The sequence below is a fragment of the Dipteris shenzhenensis genome, chromosome 17 (genome assembly GCF_047967505.1).
Source record: "Dipteris shenzhenensis isolate YYH24624 ecotype China chromosome 17, Dip_SZ_1.0, whole genome shotgun sequence".
Classification (NCBI taxonomy): Eukaryota; Viridiplantae; Streptophyta; class Polypodiopsida; order Gleicheniales; family Dipteridaceae; genus Dipteris; species Dipteris shenzhenensis.
In genome coordinates, this window is record NC_141612.1 from 11,615,227 (window position 1) to 11,637,623 (window position 22,397).

Below are 22,397 nucleotides of genomic sequence, written 5' to 3' on the forward strand. Positions count from 1 at the left end.
GTTCATTGACATGGAATGATGAAAAGGTAAAGCAAGATACTTGCCATCATGGTTATGTAGAATCATATGCAAGAGCAAAGAACCCATTGGTTGACAATGCTAGAGATGCAAATTTGTTGTCATCCACAAAATATGGAATATTTGATGACATGCTATCTAGCATGAATAGGAGTATTCCCTGGAATGGAGGAGCATCTCCTGTACATACTGCAAATTATCAAGTGAAGAATGCATCTTATGTTTTTGCAATGATTGCATTGTGCAATCAGTGGCATTTCAGAGCAGCCAGTCGTACTTTGCATTTGCAGCAAGCATTTATTTGGAATTTGCAGGCACATTTGCAGCCAGTTGCACTTTTGGGACTTGCAGTTCTTTTTGCAAGTACATTTGTAGCTTGTGGGTATCCCATTTTGCATCATGTCGACTCTTTCAGACAGTTTTGGCAATTTGTCCGAGGGTGACAAGCTGGATGGACCAAACTATGCCTTGTGGTCATTCATGCTTAAGAACATCTTGGTTGGTAAGGGCTTGTGGGATATTGTTAGTGGGGATGAGGTGAGACCAACAGGCTCATCTACATCCAGCACACCTTCTTCAGGTCAGACTACAGGCAGACAAAAGACTACTACAGTCCCTCCTACTAGTCCCATAGCATCGATGGAGGAGCAGAAGAAGTTTGACCGCCGCAGTGCCCAAGCGATGTTTTTGATTGCCACAAATGTAAAGAGGCACATTATGACGACGATCATGTCGTGCAAGGATGCAAAGGCAGCATGGGAAAGACCATCACTGATCATATTGCCAAGATCACTGATCTACGTGATCAGTTCGTAAGTACTGATGAGGAAATAGAAGACAAGAAGCTCATCTCTATTACTCTCAATAGCTTAGCGCCCTCATATGGCACATTCGTCACTTCATTGACCATTGTTCTCAAGGCAGCCGCACTCTCGTTCGATGAATTAGTTGGGCTTTTGTTGCAGGAAGAGGAGAGATGCTCAAATTTTGCCAAAGCCTCTTGTCAAGGTAAGCAAGCACTTGCCATGGGTGGAAAGGGCGAATTTTAGAAAAAGTTTGAGCCAAAACACAGCCATACAACTCAGCCCAAGGAGAGGAATGCAAGCAGTTCAAGCAAAAATCAGAAAAACGGCAAATGCAATTATTGCAAGAAGCCAGGGGGCATTACATTGCAGAGTGTCAGAAAAGGATTGCCAATGAAAAGAAGAGGCAAAGGGACAGGTCTAGCAGTAATTTTGTTGCCCCCACTGAAACTCGTGCTTAAAGTGGTCACGTCTGTTTCTCTTTTTCCTTGTCACCAATTATTCCTATGAGAAACAATATTTAGCTTTCCTTCATGATCCACAACTTACAAACAATGCTTGGTGAGTATAAGGTAATGATTTAACCATTGAATAACCTACAAAGGAGCCTCCATTAGATTCTTACTGTATGAGGGTTTTTTATGAAGATGAATAGTGATGACAGATTTGGGGCAGCTTATGTCTCCTTTTCAGCTTATATATATTTGCTTATGCCATCAAAACTGCATATTCTGCAATGATAATATTTCTATCAGCTCATCTTGCCCAAGGTGAAGCTCATCTTGCCCAAGGTGATAGAAATTTTGTGTTTGTTGCATTTAGTGAGAAGATGGATGCCAAGGGGGATTTGAATGCTGAAAATCAATCAAGGGATACTTCCCTTGTTGCAAGTGATACATGGTATATCGACAATGGTGCTACTAAGCACATGACTCCTCGCCAAGAGTGGTTTGAGAGCATCACACCTGTTCATGGCAGACAGGTTGCGTGTGCCAATGATGCTTCTCAAGACATCATCTGAGTTGGGCACATTCCTATTCAGCTTGATGATGGGAAAGTTAAGTATATCCGAGATGTTTGGTATGTTCCAGATTTGAGGCAAAATCTAATTTTAGTTTCAAACATTGCCCATGATCAACATATGTTGGTCGAATTTCAGGATAACCAATGCAAGATCAAGGATCCAAAGAAAGAGTATGAGGTTGTAGCAACAGGCACATATGACAGAGGCTTATACAAGCTTGATGCTCAGCCTTATGATCAAAAGGTATTGGCTGTAGCAAACACTTTCCAAGCTGATTTATGGCACGCCAGGTTTAGACATGTCCATCACAGAGCATTGTCCTACTTGTACAACAATAATATGACTCAGGGAATGCCAAAATTACAACAACCAGCAAATGAAGTGTGTGAGGGGTGTGCACTTGGCAAATTGCATCGCTTGCCATTCAGTAAACAAGGCAAGAATTGGGTCAAGGCAACCAGAGTGCAACAGATAGTACACAGTGATGTATATGGCCCCATGACTATTCCCACGCATAGAGGAGCAAGGTACTTTGTGACCTTTATAGATGACTTCTACAGGTTCACATGGCTTTTTCTCATGAAGGAAAAATCTAAGGTGTTCTATTGGTTTCAGAAGTTCAAAGCTATGGCTGAGAACCAAACCAATTCTAGAATTGGAACACTCAACTCAGATAGAGGGGGAGAGTACATGTCACATGCATTCCAGGGATTTTTGAAGCAGCATGGGATCAAACATCACTTGACATGCCCTTACACACCACAGCAGAATCCACTCCCTGAGAGGAAGAATCATACTCTCATGGAAATGACGAGATGCATGCTGAAATTCAAGAGAGTCTCAAAGGCTTTTTGGGGAGAAGCAGTTGTGACATCCACTTATATTCAGAACAGATGCCCTACCAAAGCTTTGGTTAATGTGACTCCATTTGAGGCTTTGTATGGCTTTAAGCCAAAGGTTAATCATTTCAGAGTTTTTGGCTCAGTGGCATATGCTTTGGTTCCAGATGCACATCGGACAAAGCTTGATGACAAGAGTGTCAAATGCATTTTCATGGGGTATAGCACTAAAAGCAAGGGATTTAGGCTTTATAATCCCGCTACCAGGAAGGTAATAATCAGCAGAGATGTCCTCTTTGCTGAGAAATGAGTGCATGCAGCCCGCTAGTCCAGACTTATCACCATACGATGATACCCCTTTGGACATCATCCAGTTTGAGGATGATGAGACGGAGTCTCTTGATGCTTCTTCTACTTCTCATAGTTCAGATGGCTTGCCACATGTTGAGGATGGCTCTCCCTCAAACGTTTAAGATTTGCAGCCAATTAATGAGAGTAGACCGCCTCATGTTTGGAGGCATTATCAACGTCGTGAGGCCACTAAAGATGTTGATGCAGCCCCGATAGTACAGCAGAGAAATCTATTCCACGTTGGGCAAGATTAATCATTCAAGATGCTAAGGATCAGCCTACTTTGGGGAAAGCCAGGGCCAGCACTCAGAAAAATCAGAAAAAGCTCAATTTTGCTTTGATGACCTCAGTGATGGAAGCTGAAAATGAGCCTCAGAGCTTCAAGGATGCTCAGCATAATCCGGTATGGCAAAAAGCTATGGAAGCTGAGATTAATCCATTGAGAAGAATGCCACATGGGACTTGGTTGATGCGCCCATTGGAAAAAATGTGGTTGGCACGAAATGGATTTATAAGGTGAAATACCATTCAAATGGCACACTTGAGAAATACAAAGCCCGTTTGGTTGCCAAGGGGTATGCACAAGAGGAGGGGATAGATTCTAAGGAGACTTTTGCTCCAGTGGCCAAGATGACCACCATTCGTTCTGTCATCTCTCTTGCTGCGTTTTATGGTTGGTCAGTGTACCAGATAGATGTCAAGACCGCTTTCCTCAATGGAGATCTTAAAGAGGAGGTCTATGTACATCAGCCCCAAGGTTTTGAGGTGAAATCAGTCCCAAGGTTTTGAGGTGAAGGGACAAGAGCACAAGGTATGCAAGCTCAGGAAGGCTCTATATGGGCTGAAGCAAGCACCTCGTGCGTGGTATCAGAAGATACATCGTTTTTGCTGTCCCAGGGCTTCGTAAACACTCATACATAGACAAATCTGTATGTTCTGCAGCAAAATTTAGAATTGGTCATGTTGGTACCATATGTGGATGACATCATACTCACTGGCAGTGATTTGCAGCAAATTACAGCAGTGTAGTCTGCTTTATGTCACAATTTTGACATGACAGATTTGGGCCTATTGCATTTTTGTCTTGGCATTGAGTTTTGGCAGACCCATGATGGGATTTCTATGTCACAGACAAAGTATTCGAAGGGGTTGTTGCAGAAATTAAAAATGGAGAACTGTAAGCCTGTGGCTACTCCATTGGAAAAGGGACTCAAGCTGAGTAAGCACGATGCTGCTGAAAAGTTTGATGGCACTTTGTATAGGCAGTTGGTTCGCAGTTTTTTATATCTATGCTACACACGGCCTGATATTGCCTACGCCATAGGGCTTTTGAGCCAGTTCATGCATTGTCTCACGATCACACATTGGAATGTAGCAAAGAGGGTTCTCAAATATGTCATGGCACTCTCTCTCTTGGCTTGCATTATGCTTCATATTGCGATCTAGCGCCGAGTGGTTTCACCGACTCAGATTAGTCAGGGGACATTGACAACAGACGGTCCACTACTGGCTATTGCTTCTCATTGGGTTCAGCCTGTATCTCATGGCTCAGTAAGAAGCAAGAGCAAGTCTCTCTTTCCTCCAGTGAAGCAGAGTACAAAGCTGCAAATTCAGCCACTACGGAGTTAATGTGGTTAAGGAAGCTTTTGCATGACTTGCATCATGCACAAGATGGCGAAGCAAACTCTATCTTCTGTGACAGCCAGAGTTGCATTGCCATAGCCAACAATCCTGTCTTTCATGCTCGCATGAAACACATTGAAAATCATTAGCATTATGTACGGGATTGTATTTCTGATGGCTTCATTGATCTCCTTTAAGTACCGCGGGGTACACCTCAGACGTTTCCAAGATACTTTCAGCTATATCTTTGAGGGGGAATTTGTAAGAGATTACAAAGATATGGTGTTGTAGGCATAAAGTCAACCCTATGGTTGACCAGTAGTACTTGGGTACTATATATACCAAGTACTTGTATTGTTTCATTTGAACATTTCTATTGGAGCTTTCTTATGTGTGCCCTCTTGCTCACTTGTGTTCACAACCTGTCTCCACTTTGTTCCTACAATTCCAACTCACTATTTTCCAGCTCATGGAGAAGAGACTTGAGGGAACAGAGCTCTCTCATGAGGAGCCTACATAGCTGTATCTGATTTCTAAGACTTTGAAGGGGGTTTAGATGGAGAATAATCTGCATCCGTGTGCCACCGAATCAAGGACATAGCTGGTTCCACGCCAATCTTGAGGGCCCACTGCATCATGAAGGACACCTCAATCCCCAATTTGGTTGCACATTGGTGTAAGGAAAGCGAAAAACCAGCAAAGGGAGCCTTCGGAGCCTCTACCACACAAAAGGCAACCCACCCAAAGGAGAAGGCAGGCTGCAGGCTGCACCTAATGGTCAAAACAAGCACCACAAGCTGACCCAAAAAAGAGAAGCTGAAAGTGAAAGCTCCCAAAAAGGCCTTGATCCGGATCTAGCAACCTTCTAGCTGTAAATGGCACAGTGCTGAGGCCATAGGCAAGAGCCTCCACTCCCAAAAAAGAACTGGAGGGGAGGGGCTTCTTGTGACAAACTGAATGCCAGGGTTGAGCCTTATTTCGAAAGGCTTGGGCCTTCACAATGGAGGTCCAAGGGCAGCTCAAGGCTGCACCCTACTGCACCACACCCGGGGTAAGCCCAGGCATGCACACAGCTATTGTGAAGCAGCTTCTCACTGCACCAAAATTGAAGAGAGGGGGGGGGGGGGCACGCACCCATGGTGAGGCCACCTAGCAGCCGCGAGCCCTTGTGGAACTGTGTGCATCCCAGGGGCCTGCCCCCGCGACGGGTGAGGGCCTGAGATCGCCGCGAGCGCAGGAGAGGCGGGAGGGAAGAGCGGGCAGGGGGGGAGCGAGGAAGGGGGGAGCTCAATGGAAGCACGAGACAAGCCCTCACTGCTTGTACCAATCTTTCAACGCCAAGTTAACTGAGGCATTTCTTATTTCAAGCACCAGGCCTTAATCTCCTTTTTACCATGTAGAACTGATGTAGAACTGCATTTGGACTGGAATGGTTTAATACTCAGATTACATCCTACTTTTCTGATGAGAAGTTTCCTTGTGCAATTGTCATTTACATTTTGGAGTATTTCTGGCAAATATATTTCTTATGCATTTGTCCCATTTCGTTTATTTTCTTAGAACATAAAGTTCCACCTCCAGCCACCCCAAAAAAAGGCGCAGTAAACATGGCAAGAATTTGCATACCTGTTTGCTTCATTAAGCTTGTTCAGCTCTTGCCAAGCAGAATGCTTCAGCTCTTGGATACATCTCTTGTAAAAGGCTTGTGCTTGTGAAAGGATTATAGACTTGATCCTAATATCTCGATGGAACCTTTTCCAACTGAACCTTCCATAGGAAGCCCTTAAAGGATGTTTTTTCTGTAGCTTTCTGTTTGGTAGCTTAGGTTTAGCTGTACATGGAAGATTGTATATCTTCTCCTTCTGTACAATGCAAAGTTAATAGTCATTAGGATATACTTGCGTTTTCTATTTTGTAGGGTCCCACAGATAGGACTAACATGGAGTTAGTTCCAGAACCATGTCTAATTAATACTTAGAAACTTTGACCACATTTACAAGAGCATGCAGCGTTTGCATGAAACTTTTCACCCCGATGCGAAATGAGGCAGCTTCAGGTTAATGCCTTAGTACCAAGTGCACCTGCTTATGTCCCATACAAAGCTCCCTGCAACTACAAACTTCCTTTCTTTTGAGTGTATGTTCCTTCCAGATATGTATAGATTGAGAGCACAACCTGCCATTATACCAATCCCTGCTGTCGTCCTGCAAGCAAGAAATTTATGTATATAGTAAGCATCTAGTTTGATACATTGATCAATTAGACGGATCAAAATATAGCAGCCAAGATCACATTGATTTGAAAAAAAATGAAGAGTTTTCCTTCCTTGATGCACTACTTAGAATTACGAGATTCTCAAGTTTTTTGAGTTCTGGAATTCATAAATGGTAGATTCCTTTCTTTTGTGAGACCCTCGCACTACCTTATTGGCGACTGTCCTCCCCTGTCCTACTTCCCCTCTTATTGATTGCACACATACTTGACAGATCCAGTTTGGATTCTCATTTTGAAATCTGGGTCAACCAGGAATGCTTTTTTTGAGGAGCCCATCAGAATTAAGTCAGAAAATGATGTGCTCATTAAGCATATAAAAAACGTATGCTTATCAAAATCATTTTCTATACAATAAATCAATACCAAGGACCTTGTAGTAGGATCCTAACTTTCATCTATATCCTAGACAATCTATTAATTTTCCACTATAGCCCCACTTTGGTACTATAGTCACCACCAAGTAAAGAAAGAACTACAAAAGAATCCTTAGGTTTTTTCATAGTCAATAGATAAACACTTAATTTCTATTCATTTACTAATCCCTCTATGCCTTGTCTACCTCCTCTCTCCCTCCTTTCATTGCTCTAGCTTCTCTCATGATTTGTTGTCCCACTTCTACCTTGTTGCTTTTGTCTTCTCCAACATGCTCCCCTCTTCCTGCCTGTTGCTTCTTCCTCTTGCTCCACCAGCCCTTCCCATTCCTCTTGCTCCACCAGCCCTTCCGAAGACTTTAATAAACTTTCTTTCTTCTTTCTTTCTTGCATTTTTCAGGCCGTGATCCCTGTCGATTCTTGTTACAGCACCTATAATGATGTGATGGTGGTGTTATCCTTAATGCCCTTCGTTATGCCCTAGGTGCTGGACCTAGGAGCAATAAACCATGGGCTAAACCTATGATTAACAGTTCGCATATGAGTGCTAAACCATGCCGCTGGTGTGAGTACTAAATAGAAATGTAGGTGTATCTTAGAGACACAAAGTTAGGGGGCAACATAATACAAGGTTACCTACACATCAAAGGTTAGAGTAATTAGCCCATGGGGATAGGGTGTGTGTGGTAGCAGCCAAGGGAGGCTGAAAGACTTGTGAATGCTTTCAGCCTACGAGCGAGATTCCCATCTGTTCCGTTTGGGAAGTTCTTCTGGCTATTTGGGTTTCATCCATCCAAACCGAAGTTTCATCTTTTCTTCATTTGGGTTCGCTACTGGGCACTATGGACTTTATGGACATATAGGAATTGTAAAGTCTTTGGTGATCCTACTTTCTCTCTGTTTGGCTTTTTTAGGCGTTCTCTGCAGCAAGCTTTCTTTGATTGCTTGCAGACCCGCTGCATAGACCATGAGGTCTTTTTGGCATATACTGAAATTTTCAGTTGATGTAATTGTAGCACATTGTTTTGAGGTTGCTACTCATATAATATAATCAATCAAAGATTTCACCCACAAAAAAAAGTGTGTGGGGTAGCAGCCACCTTGCATTCCAAGACCTCCCCCAAAAATGAGAGAGAGATAACGAATTTAGGGAGGGCTTCCATAGACACAAAGGTTGGATGGAGAATTAGACAAACTGCTCGTTTAGATTCCAATCTAGTCATAAATTTCCCTAGATATTGGTATCAAAGTATTGACAATTCAACCTCATCGAGGCTGCAGCTCCTCCTAGTGACCCCTCCTTCCCTTGCCGCCTCCCTCCATTGCCTCTCCTCCCACTGCAGTGCTCCCCTCCGTCCCACTGCTGTTCTCTCCCCCCCCCCACCCTGCAGCTTGCTTCGCCCACCCCCCCTCCCCCTCCCTAGTCTCTCCCTCCCCCTCCCACCTGCTCTCCCCCGTGCCTCTCTCCCTCCCCCTTTTCCTCCCCCTTCCACCTGCCCTCCCTCGCCCCTCCCACCCTGATATTGTCCCCCTGCCCCTCCCTCCCCACCTTCCTCCTTTCCTCCCCGCTGCTGCCTCTCTCTCCCCTCCCCCTCCCTCTCCGCTTGCTGCCTTTCGTCTTGCCTCTCCCCTTCTGCCTCCCTCCCTACCACTTGCTGCTTCCTCCCTCCCTGCTGCCTCCCCCCCTTCCCTCCCCTTTGCACCTCCCTCCCTCCCCCTCCTCCCCTCCCTCATTGCTGTCCCTCCCATCCCTACCTGTCTGTTGCCCCTCCCCTCCCCTCCCCTTCCCTCCCCTCTGTTGCGCTCCCCACTCCCTCCCCCCTTTCATCTCTTTGACTTCCGTCCCCCCCATCCGACCCTCCTCCCTCCCTGTTTTCCCCCCTCAATGACGGACGGATCCTAATTTTGTTTAATTTGGCCTTGCACATTCAATTGGAAAATGACTACCCATTCAGCCAATCCTCATCCCCTTCCACCGGCTGTGAGAACTTGCATTTTTTTCTTTAAAAAAGATCCTGCAGCTCCACCACCCTCTTCGCATGCACCCATGTCCCACCCCTCTAGGACTCAGATTGTGGACTGGAGGCTTGCTGCCTTGCCTTCAGCTCATCCCCCACCTATCAAATGTTCGTTTATTTTAGCGAGGTTTTTTCAGGTGGTTTTATATTCTCCTAGAGTCACAAGCACAGTGCTCGAGGCTAGCCCATTGGCAATTGGTTTAAGGAAGATTTTTCTCTCACCTTTTTCACTAGGCTTCGACCAAGTGGAGGACAGACATGTCACATCACTCATTATCATGTTCCTTGGTCTCCGTGAGCTCTACCACCGGCTCCTCGCCACGATTGGAGCTTCCTTTGGTTTGGTAACAGCAATCCCCCCTCTCCCTAGTTAACCCTTTTCTGCAACAGAAGCTATCATATCTGAGGGATCCCCAAGCATGAGCAACTCTGAAAGGAGTGAAGGGAACATCCTGGAGGGAACAAGACTCCACTGAGTGTCGTCGTACAATGAGAGATGGATCTGGATCATGTCCCTCAAAAAACACCCGAGGGCCAGTAAGAGATAACCAAGCTACTGAACCCCAAGTCATATAGAAAGGTGATGTATGAAAGATACTGAAAACCCTACCAATACCTTTCTAGATCGTCCTCACCTGTCTGCACTCCCAAAGGCAATGTTGTACTGACTCAACTGCAATGTAGCAATGAGGACAAGTAGGGTTAGCCCCGAACCTGGATCTCCATAGGTTCACTGCAATCCCTCCATGAATAGAAAGCCAAAAGAAAAGAGTAATCTTTCTATTCCTAAGGGATTTCCAGAGCCTATGCCAAAAGTTCTTCCGCATAAATAGTGCAAAATCTGAAAACTATCCCAATGAGGCGCTCTGGAGAGCCTCCAGGCTCCAACCTCTACTGTTGAGCTGAAATCCCCCGGCATTTCTGACTGTATAGCGAAAGAAAATGAAGCTCTTCTCTCAGTGCCCCTCATCAATCCATTCCCACTCCTTTGGGTCCCACTGCAAGAACCTAATAGGGGAACTACGATACAACCAGAGTCTCCAAGACCCCAGCGCAAGGAGAGAGAATTGGGGTCAAGATACCACTGTGAGTCCTTGCCCCACTCCATGAAACCTACAATCCTGACAGGCAACCTCCAAAAGAATATCATCAGAAGATCTGGTAAGTCTGCCTCCTGACTGAACATCAAAGACTAGGGTATCCTCATGTGCATCCTGCAAGGCAATAATCTGTAACGAAATGCCTGTCCCTGAAAACGCTCCCCACCAAATGGACTCTGTGATCGGCATGTCATCTGTGTCAATCTACTCTAGTAGCGGAATGGCTGCCTCTATCTGCTGTATCCTGACTGCACTCCCTCTGAGGTGGCCAACTGCTAGAAGTCTCTGATCCTCTGGAAGTCTCCTAAAGACCTCCCGCGCCTACTGTAGAAGCAGGTCCCCTCTCCCATCTAGACCACTACATATAATGTGACACTCCAAGTGGCCTACCATGGTCATCCAAAATCGTCTAGTATTTGGATAGAAATTATACACACCTTGATCACCATTTGGGTGAGAATGCACGGGTCTTTCCAAATGGATTTTGCCAAGAGGATAGTTTTTCTTAGGGAGTGTTGACGCTTCCCATTCTTCTTAAGAGTCCACCATGGCTTTGAGGTGGATTTTCAGCCTCAACCTTGGTGCTTTTCTAATGCTCTAGGATGTGCATGTTTTTTGCCCACTTACAGTGTTATTTCTCATGTCTTGCATGATGTATTTCCACCATGAGCCTCACTCTTGGGGTTTCTTTCATGCTTAATAGAATTCTCTTCATTAAAAAAATAAAAGAGGGCTCTCTTCCATGTACAACTCATCCCACAACTAGGTGCTTATTAGAGGGGTTAGAGGAGAGAGATTTCAGATTTCCAAATCAGTCCAACAGGGGTGCCCTCTTACCCCTTTCTTGTACTTCCCTTTATGGAGTTCAACTAGACTTGACCTCACATCTAGAGCGGTAGTTGTTAACCAGGTGCTGCTGGCCATAGCCAAGTTTATTTGCTCTTGTTGGTGCCATTCTAGGGAATGCATCACTCATTTCAAAACGCTACCGATGAGTTTGTTGTGGAGTGGACTTGATGGTTTTGCATATCTCAGAGCCATAATGGCTTGGGATGACTTGATTTATCCCCACAAGAAAGGGGCCTTAATATCATTGATCCAAATTTGCAGTGCAGGGCCTTGCTTTGAAAGGTTGCAACCAGCATAGTTACAAACAAACACATTTGTATGATTTAGCAAACGTTAGCTAAGCAGGTGTTTGCAAACATCTTAATGCTAGCAGTGGTGGAGGGGATGAGAATGATGAAGACCATGAGGCAATGACACTTGGGCATGAATGATGACCTGCCTATAGGCTTCAACCCTCATATGCAGCTTGGTAGTTGTTGTCTTTTTGAATGAGGATGTTTGACATTTAATAGCCTAGAGTTAAAATACTATATGCATCTATTAAAAGCTGCAGGTCAGTTTGTAAAGTGTTCACATTTGTTTCAAACAAAACTAACAAGCAAACATTTGCAAACTACACTGCAAATGTTTGCTTGCACCATGGTGGCCAGGGGCCTTTTGCCATGACAAGAGCCTTGGAAATATTTACATACAATCCGCTGCTCCCCCTCCTCGAGTGGCGATTGGATGAACAATATCATGTGGATCTTTACCTCACCTCATCATAGGATTCCTTAGTCCCTTCTTATGGCTACCATCTTGAAAGCCTATGGCAGTTCAAAATTAATCTTCAGAAAATCCCACCCTCTTCACAATAAGAGATTGATAGGCTACATGTCATGTGGAACGACCTCATACTTGGAGATCAAGGACCCAACCAAACCTCATAAAATGCATCCTCTAGAATCCTCACCACGTCTGGTGTAGTTCCACGGATCACCAGTACGGGTCTCATATGAGCAAGACTATAATCATATTACCCTAAGCAAGAAAATAAAATAATGGAAAATCAAATTTGTAAAATTTACTTGAAACTCCTTGTGAAGTACCTCCTTGCTCTGAGTTTGAATTTGCATATATCTACGCCACCTATTGAACATAGAGGTCTGCATGATGGAAACATCATATCAATACAAAACTTACATATTCAGAATGGCTATCCATTTAATTGAAAAAAACAGCCTATTGAAAGTAACCACTATACCAGCAGTTTCTTCTCAAAACACATCTGCGCTGAAGCTGCTAGGATTCTTTTACTGCATCTTTTTGCAGCATCTGCAAGTGAGTGAGGTTAAAGAGTTGGCATGAACAATAAAAACCCTGGTCTTGCAATCTACGTGTCCAAAAGGACTGATCTTAAGGAAACGATCAAGAGGTTTGATAAGTGAAAAAGAAACTTTGAAGTAATAGGATATGTAGCTATCATATAGAAGGATACATATAGAATATCAAAGGATACAATCATGCCATGCTTTATATACACAATACGTGAGCCGATTATACTGAAAATGCAATGCATTCAGTTTCATCTGCTTGTATTGCTTAATCCACAAAAGATAATCTTGGAAGCTTATAAATGATCTCTGCAACATTGACTTGCTGCAAATACAGATTGCAGTTTTCTGTAAATTTTGCCAATCTGCCAAAAAAGAATTAGGATTGTCATAGAAAATGTGAAACCTTTTTAGAGAGTTTACAATGGTCAGCTAAAAAAATATGGACCTTTTAAAGTGGAAAAAATATACCTCTATGCAAAATTCCATCAAATAATTAGCAGACATTCATGAAATGAGGAATGAACTGGTTTAAAAAAATTGGAAGCTTAGATCACTTGCCTTTGACAGCAACCTGACGCCAGTGCTGAAATATAGATGCCATCAATCTTTGTTTTCTTCTATAGGAAAACTTCAGAATTATATGTCGTATTTCCACAGAAATCTTGAATGCTTGCCAAGCAATGCTCAGCCTTTTGTGAGCCCAGAATCCCAGGGCTAATCTCTTTAAATAGTTTCGTTTCTGTAGGTTCTGCATTCCAATCCGCCAGTTCACAAAGAATGCAGATAAAAGTGATAGCCTCCAAAAATGTCTTGCCATCATAAAATGCCTTTGCTGCAGACTACGTTGCTGAGTGTGCACGTACCATGTGCAAAAAATAGATTTGCATATTCTTCTCCTGACTGCTTAGGAAACAAAAGCGAAATCAAAAGAGAACAGAGTACAGCCACAACTGAAAGGCATGAAAAGTACACTTGAAAGTTTCAGAATATGATATATTACAAGAAGGCATAAGTAAAGCATTGTGATGGCATGTGTACTTCTGATTCTCCTTTAGCACAATGGAAGTATGGAAAGATGATAACTGATCACCAAATAAGAAAAAGGGGTAATTTTTCTTAGATGAGAAAATGAGGAAGTGGATTGCATACAAATTTCTGATAAAAATGAGACTTGAGAGCAAAATTAAGGATTTTTTAAGCTTTAGGGTGGCCTCATTTAATTTTAGTTTATTTTTCAAGAAAAGCACTTCTATTAACTATGAAAGAACTCTCCCCCTGAGAAAACTCAAGGGAGACAAAACATCATGCAGTACATAAAATACCCCATAAATGGGCCAAAAACAAACTCCTAAATGGAGCAATGAAAGACTCTGAGAAAAAAGGGGAGCCACTCTATTCCCTAAGAAATACCTTCGTCCTGGTAGAGGCTGCCCACGAAGAGCCCTGCATCCTCACCCATAGGGCCATCAAAGTGTACCGTGTCTGTCTAGAGACTGGCCAACGTGTGAGCAGGATGAAACTGGGAGCTGTCCAAGGTCTTTGTACATTAGACCTCCAAATATGCCAAGCTGAGATACTCCGCAGAATCTCCCAAGATGTATCAACTGATGCATGTGTGTAGGTCTGTGTGGAAGTATTGGAACATCATCCAAGGAACATGACTCATCTACATGTTGTCAAATCCATAGAGACCAAGAGAAGTCATGTCTCTCCTATAGCTACTAAGGCCCAAAAAGGGAAAGCCAAGCTACCGATCCCCAAGTAGTGTAGAAAGGGGAGTGTGTAAAGGTGCTCAATAGCTTAGCAATCGCTTTCCAAATAATCAGCACTTGCCTTCAATCCCAAAGACAAAGCTTGATGGACTCCTCAAATAAAAGGCATCGACAATCTGCGCCGAACCACGACCTCCATTGGTTAGTTCCGATCCCTCCATGCACACAAAGCCAGGATAAAAGAGTGATCTTTATATTCCTAATGGATTTCTAGAGTCGCTTCCATAAATATTTCTGCAAGTCGGCAGAAATTTGAAATTCTTCCAATGATGCGCTCCGGTAGGCCTCGAGCCTCTCAAGCTGAGCTGAAATTTCCTGGCATTACTCACCGTGTATCAAAAGAAGAGGAGGCTCTTCTCTTGATCTCCTGCATCAATCCATTCCCATTCCTGAGATCCCACTGCAAATACTTAATTGGGACCCCTCCATAAATCTAAAGTCTCCAAGAGTCCAAGGAAATGTGATCTATGTTTGGGTCTAGATACCATCCTGAATCCAAGAAACTCAGCTCCACATGGCCTACAACCCTGACAGGTTGAAAAGGAAAACGCATAAGTATATCTTGACAACCTGTCCCCGGAAATGAACATCAAAGACCAAGGCATCCCTTTCTGAATGTGAAAGTCCTCTTACCTGAAGAGGGATTCCTCATCTCATAAAGGCTCCTAGCCAAATATTAGGAGAATGGTATTTGTCACCTGGGAGTTCCCAATCCATAGGCACAGCAGCATCTCTCTCTTAAATTCTCCGTACACTTCCTCTGAGGTGGCTGACTAAAAGGGATTGTCGACCATTTCGGAGTCTTTTGAAATTCTTCCAGGAGCCCACCAAGAAAGCAGGACCTCTCTTCCATCTAGACCACTGCATATAAGGACAAAAACCCAAGGGTCTACCATGCTCAAGATGACGTCACTCCACATTATTGGCTGCCTATCAATCTCTTCTCAAGAGGTAGGGGGAACTCACCAAAGAATAATCTTGAAGCTAGCCTAGGCTTTCAAGATGGCAGTCATAAGAAGGGAAGAGGGGGCCCTGAGACGGGACGGGATGAGGTAAAAATCCACCTAGCACTATCCAACCAATCTCCACTTGTAGAAGGAGAACAAGATTGTATGCATCGAATGAAAAATTCCTTCGAAGGTTCCAACCCTTGCATAAGACCTCTGACCACCATCTTGCATAGTAGAGCTCTACTCTGCAAGTCTGGGTCTATGATATTAAGGCCTCCTTCCCGATTGGGAAGGATCACGGTTTCCCAAGCCACCCTAGCTCTGGTGTCTGCCAAACCATCTAAACCACCCCAAAGGAAATTCCTTATTGGCCTTTTGAGGCTGAGTAATGCAATCCTTGGAATGGCACCAACAAGAGCATACAAACCAAGCCGTGGCCAGCAGTACCTGGTTGACCCCCACCACCTTGGAGGCAAGGTCAAGGGTAGCTCAACTCCAAAAAAGAGGTTCCCTCCTAATACTCTCCAACACAGGAGCAACTGTTGTGATGGAGAGATGCCCATACCGACTCGCATCCCAAATACCTAGTATTTGGATCCAATGAATCCAAAACTAGTCTCCCAATCCGAAGTATGCTGGTCACTAACCCAGAATCGTTTGGATTTATTCCAATTAATATGTGCTTCTGCTGTGCTGCCAAATAGAACAAATACAAAGCTGCGCTGAATGAATTGAGATCCAAAAAAAACAGCAATATCATCAGCCAACTCACTATCCAAAAATTTCTCATTCTGTCTTAGGGGGAGTCTCAGCCCCAACCACATCTGCCTAAGCTCTCAAAAATAAGCTCATCGCTTCAGCCACCATGAATAAGTAAAGAAAGGGTGCAAGAGGGCATCCCTATCGGACTGATCTTGAAATCCGAAACCTCCCCCTCTTTACTCCTCTAATAAGCACCTAGTTGTGGGCTGATTTGTGCAACGAGGTTAACCATCTAATCCATGCATTTGAGAATCCAAACCATAGAAGGGTACCCTCCAAAAAACCCAATTTACTCTGTCATAAGCCTTTTCAAAATCCAGTAGTAGAATGGCAAGTCTTTGGCCACTATGCATAGCCCATTTGCAAAGCTTCACCAAATGAAATACGTTATCAAATATACTTTTGCCATGCACAACGCTTGTTTGTGTCTAATGAATAAGGTCTAGATGAAGGGGATTCAAATGCAACTCATGGCTTTGGCTAAAATCTTATCAACAAGTTCCCAAGAGAGTGATGGACCTCCATTGGGAGATAAAATTTTTGCAACCCCCTTAGGGATGAGATGAATGAGACCCTCTGTAAGTTAGTCAAGCCTAGTATCAAAGTCCCATAAGCCCTGCAACAAGGATTAAAGTCAAGTGATCCCCAATCATATCCCAAAGGGCAATAAAGAAAGAAGGTGATGACCCATCTGAACCGGGCACTTGCCCTTATTCAGGGCCAGGAGTGCAGTCTTGTATTTATGATTGGTAAAAGGAGCATCAAGCATATCTATCATATGTGGTTTCACCAATACATTAACATACTGCCACACCCTATACGTGGCATCATCTCAAGCTCTGCTCATGAGGGTCTTTCTGTCCATGGTTGTCCGGAACTTCAGCACTAGTGGCTTTGTAAGTGCCTTAAGCTTACCCACCCTCCAGGGTGTCTCGCAAGTACTCGAAAGAGAGAGAGAGAGAGAGAGATGCCCTCAAAAGACCTCATGGGCCTATGGGACAAAGTACATCAAAGAAAGAAACTTATACAAGCCTCTGTGGGCTGAAGCAAAGGGCAGGCTAGGGCCCTTGCAGAGTGCTATGCTAAAATCAAGACTTCCAAAGCCTGAGAGACGGAGAAAACTGAAATCTCAGAAGCCAAAATCCTATGCCGTGGTGGCTCTCCTGTGAGCTGCAAAGATATCCCGGATCTACATCTATCGGGCTGTCTCTCACTGCCGGTGGAGGACGTGGTCTCCTCAATCTCTATCTCTAATGGGCTATGTCAACAATGATGCCTTGTCTCTCCCCGCTTATCCACACTACCCTCATGTCAGCTAGACACCGTCATGGTGTCTCTCCCCGCTTATCCACACTACCCTCATGTCAGCTAGCCCTTCCTCCTCCATCCCCCTATGTCCTGGAGCTGACTTAAATGCATAGAAGTCCATGACATGTTACTGTGCTCGGTGTACCTCAGCCTCCTACGGCGTGGTCCCCTTCCTCTGCTCTCTGATCTATCGCAATATTGTCTCTCTGTATCGTCGCATCTCGATCAGATAGAGCCCTATGCAGACCTAGTCCTAGAAGTGGATCAATCTCGTGAGATTGGACCAAAGCCTGATTGTGGCGGAAGCTATGAGTATCTACATTAGATCTCAAGCTGATATTTATGGGCTGAGTCTTCCTATCCGCCGGGAAGAAGAGCTCCTGGATAGTGAGTTGGCAGATGACACGGCTGTTTTTTTGGATGCCTCCCCCAGGACACTCACTTCCTTCCGAATAGCCTTGGATTTGTTTTGCACGGCTGCAGGCGCACACATTAATTGGCATAAATCCAGTGGTTTTTGGATTTGTGAGGATGACACCCCAGATTGGGGTAATGATATTGGCTTCACTTGGGTACAGAGGGGCGTCTCCGTCAAATATTTGGGCTGCCAGGTTGGGCTGGGCATCTCTCCTTCACAACAGTTTGCTCCGGTGTTGGAAAGCATCAGAAGAAAGCTCCTTTTCTCGAGCTCAGCCAAACTTGACTTGGCCTCCAGGGTGGTGGTGGTTAACTAGGTTCTTCTAGCCACAGCATGGTTTGTATGCTCTTGTTGGTGCCACTCTAGGAATTGTATCACTCAGCTTAAGAGGCCTGTACGAAACTCTTTATGGAGTGGTCTAGATGGCACAACTGATGTTACAGCCAGCGTGGCTTGGGAGACCTTGATTCTTCCTACAAGAGAAGGGGGTTTGAATATCATCGACCCAGATCTACAATGCAGAGCTTTACTCTGCAAGTTCGTTGTGAGAGGGGTTATGCCAGGGCAAGAGCCTTGGAAGGATTTTTTTATCAGATGCATACAGTCTCGCACGCCCACTTCAGGAGAGGATTGGACACACAGTACTAGATGGGTTTTCACCACAGCCCACCTCAGGTCTCCCTCTTCCCCTCTTATGGTTGCTATCCTGAAAGCATGGGCCAGCTTCAGGAGTACTCTTCGCAGGATTCCCCCATCCACCTGTGAAGAGATTGAAAGGCAGCCTATCATGTGGAATGACAGGATTTTGGATGAGCTTGGCAGACCACTTGGAGCTTCTCCTTACATGCAATGGTTAAGATGGGAGAGGGGCCCTGCATCTACAGTGGGAGCATGGAAAGCCTTCAAGAAGCTTCCTCCAGACCAACAGGCCCAGATGGTTCTTAATCTCAGAGAGAGTGCAGGGAGAGTCCAACAGATTGATGCAGCCTTGCCCTTGGATTGGGTGGACACAGATGACATAACTATTACTTGCTCCACCTGGATGGGGGCATTTTCCAGATTGGGAGTTCCTTTATAGGTGATTGCTTTTCTTGACCCACATGAGGATGCCTTAGTATTTGATGTTTCTTCGGGGGGCAGGTTGTCCAGATCCACAGACGATATCTTGTTGGAGGTACTGTTTCAACCAGTCAAGATAGTGGGCTTCATGAAGCATGGCTCTCTTTCACAGTGGTACTTGGATCCTAACCCACCGCTTCTCCTCGCCCTTGGCTCATGGAGGCTGTGGCTCTATGGAGGTGTCCCAATTAAGTTTTTGCAGTGGGACCCTGGGGAATGGGACTCGATAGATGAAGGGCACCGAGAGAAGGGCATCCCCTTCTTTCGTTACACGGTCAGTAATGCCAGGAAATTCCAGCTCAGCTGTAGGGGTTGGAGGCCCACCAGAGCTCATCATTGGGAGAACTTTCAGATTCCTGCTGACTTGCAGAAATTTTTTTGGCAAAGACTCTAGAAATCCCACCGGAATAGAAAAATCACTCTCTTCTTTTGGCTTTCTATTCATGGTGGGATAGCAGTAAACCATTGGAGGTCCAAGTTCGGAGCTAACCCTTCTTGCCCTCGCCGCCTTTCTGCTTTGGAGACAATACAGCACTGCCTATGGGATTGCAGACAGGCGAGAATCATATGGAAGGGGATTGCAAGACTTTTCAGCACTTTTGTTCGCCTACCTTTCTATATGACCTGGGGATCAGTGGCTTGGCTTACTCTTTCAGGGCCCCAGGTATTTTTTGAGAGACTTGATTCCTCTTGGGCTCTTCACATCTGACGACACCTTGTGGAGTCGTGCTCTCTAGAGGATGTTCAGGCCACTCTTTTTAGGGCTGCTCACTCCTCGGTCGACTCTCCATGGGAGACCCTAGCTAGCATTGCAGCATGGCACATTTGGAGAGCCAGATGCACTGAGGCTTTGGAGGGTTCTCAGGTTCACCCTTCTCAGATCTTGGCCAGCAGTACTTGGACAGATACGATACACACTCTGATGGCCATTTGGGCGACCATGCAGGGATCATCTCGAGCAACCTCCTCCAGGAAAGTTACTTTTCTCAGAGATTGGAGAGACTCTCCCTTCTTTGCTGAGACTTCTACAAGGTTGAGATGGCATTTTCAGCCTCAGCCTTGGTTTCTTTCTACCTCATTCCTCTGAGGTGTTTTTTATTACATGCTTAGCATGGTGTATTTCTGCACAGAGCTTGCTCTAGCGGGTTTCTTTCTTACTTAATAGAAGTCTCTTTTTTGGAAAAAAAAAAAATCATAAGAATGCGGTAGTCTCTAGTGTCCACGAAGTCCCCTACTTTGTGTATCGGCACAATGGTGGTCGTACTCCAAGCAAGTGGGAAGCCGTGGCATACCATGTGGTTGAATATCTGCGCTAGACTGGCTAGAGCTGGACTTGATTCGATTTGTACCTGCCTTGGAGGCCATCTTCCTAGCCCCTCACCCTTCTCAGCCTCTCTGTACCACTCTCCGCTCAGCCTCTCTTCTCAGCCTCTCCTCTCTCTGCTCCTCCCTCTCATCCCCTCAACCTCCCCTCTCCATCTCAGCCCCTCCGCATCAGCCCTTCCCTCTCTCCTCTCAACATCTCTCTCAACCCCTTCCCTTCAGCCTGCTGTCCCTCAGCTTTTCCCTCCCCTTAGCTTGGTCTTAGGAATTCCTGCTTCTCTTCCCTTCTAGCTCTTCCTCTCTATCCTATGCTATCAACGACCGATACATTTACAATGGTTTGAATCAGCGTTTCACCTTTGACAAATGGTGACCCATCTAGTCAATCCTCCTCCACTTCCACCGGCCACGAGAACGTGTATCTTTTCAAAAGATGAGCTATACAAGTACAAAAGGATGTGGAGCTTGAGATGTCCACCACCCTATTCACACGCATCCATGGGTCTCGCCCTTTCATATTACACGCTAGGGAACGATACCTGCGGCCTTACCCCTTAGACCTTACCCTGCAACTCACTGATATTTTCCTCTTGGGGCATGGTTTCTTTTAGGTGGCTTTTGGTACTCTAGAGCTACAAGCATTGCTCAAGGCTAATCCCTTGGTAGTTGGAAGTTTTCCTTAGCCCTTCTCTCTGGATTCGGCCCAATTGAGAAGGGCAGGCAGACAACATCCCTGTTCATTAGATTTCCAAGTCTACCCCATGTGTACCATTACTCCTTGCCATGATCGGACCTTCTGTTGTAGTGGTCACTGAGATTCCCCCTCCATGGTTTGCCCTCCTCAGTGGTAGATGCGATCAGATTGGATAGAGTGCCTAAAGTTAGGGTCATCATCTCTAAACTTGACACTTCTAATGACCACATTATGCTCCAGTGATTGGAGGACGGCTCTCCTTTTCGGCAATCGAGATAGCAGGTAGACAAGACCAGTGTCAGATATGCAGGATCTTTGGGCATTTTATTAGAGATTACCCAAAGTAGTTGTGTTGCTCCCTGTCATGCTCGACAAATGCTGAAATTAGGAGCATGCTGCTGTGTGGAGATTTTTGAAAACCCCAAACTTGTCTTGTACATATGTACATGTGTGATGTTCAACTTGTGTGTGTGCTTGCTGGCGTTCAATCAGATTTTGTGCAAGCAGCTTTCCAGCACTTCATGGTATCCAGGGTCGGGATTGTGCTCATCATATGTGAATGGTCGGTGGGCAATTAAATGCTAAATGACTGGTGGCATGCATTTGTGTGCACATAGTCAATGAATATGTGCTTAAGTGCCTTGGTGTATGAATTTAAGGGAATATCTTTGAGAGTGGTAAAATACCATTGTTGAGGTGGCCAAATTGATTTGGAAAGGAGCATGCATGCACATGGCTACGTGATGAAGGGGAGATCTGGTCTAGAAGCTTCACGTGAAGGGAGGCTCTTCTTGATGAAGGTGACGGGGAACGAAGTGCAGGGGGGGGAAGGAGTATCCGACGGTCTAGTGGAAGGAGCGGAACTGGGAGTTCATGAAGGGATCGTGGGCACCCGGAGGATCTCACACGACAGAGAGGGAGGCTTGCTGGAAGTCACGTACGCAGAGAGGCCTTGGGCTGGCAGAGAGCATTGCTACTGCAGGTCGTATTCCACCATATGGACGTGGGCTGAGGCTTTTGGAGAAAGGGATGGAGTGCTGGAGTTAGTGAGCAATGGAGCAGGTGATCTTGTAGCAACAAGTTGTAGGAGCTTGAGTTACTGGAGGCGACTCGATTGCAGGAACTCCATGATTGTTTAGAGGTGGTCGTAGGTTCTGTGAGGGGGATCGCGCTGCTGAACCAGGGATCTCAGAGGGTAGAGAGGAGCTCTGGAAGAGTGCAGGAGTGCAGGACATTGCTGGTTCTCTTGTTGAGGGAGCTTCATGAGCTCTGTGGGTGAAGGGAGGACCACAGACAAGGAGAACCGTAAGCTTGGAGTTGGCCTTGTGGAGGATCGCAATACGCTAACGGGAAGAAGAGATGAGTGAGAGAGATCTTGCTTGAAGGACGGGCTGTGCTCTGGTCGGGAGCTTTAGGACAGAGTTGTGTGCTTCGTGAGCAAGAGAGTAGTTACAACAGTGATATT

At 45.2% G+C, this 22,397-nt stretch overlaps 1 protein-coding gene across 1 annotated transcript in view; it reads right to left on the bottom strand.

Annotated features, from left to right (window-relative positions):
* Nucleotides 1–22,397, bottom strand: part of LOC147891687 (uncharacterized) — an 85,675-nt gene that overhangs the window by 13,420 nt on the left and 49,858 nt on the right. Inside the window, exons 6-11 of the mRNA XM_087388833.1 lie at nucleotides 13,145–13,486; nucleotides 12,769–12,948; nucleotides 12,514–12,584; nucleotides 12,359–12,415; nucleotides 6,731–6,862; nucleotides 6,285–6,520 (exon numbers count right to left, since the gene is read on the bottom strand). Coding sequence (XP_087244959.1) covers nucleotides 6,285–6,520; nucleotides 6,731–6,862; nucleotides 12,359–12,415; nucleotides 12,514–12,584; nucleotides 12,769–12,948; nucleotides 13,145–13,486 — 1,018 coding nt within the window. The remainder of the gene's footprint in view (nucleotides 1–6,284; nucleotides 6,521–6,730; nucleotides 6,863–12,358; nucleotides 12,416–12,513; nucleotides 12,585–12,768; nucleotides 12,949–13,144; nucleotides 13,487–22,397) is intronic.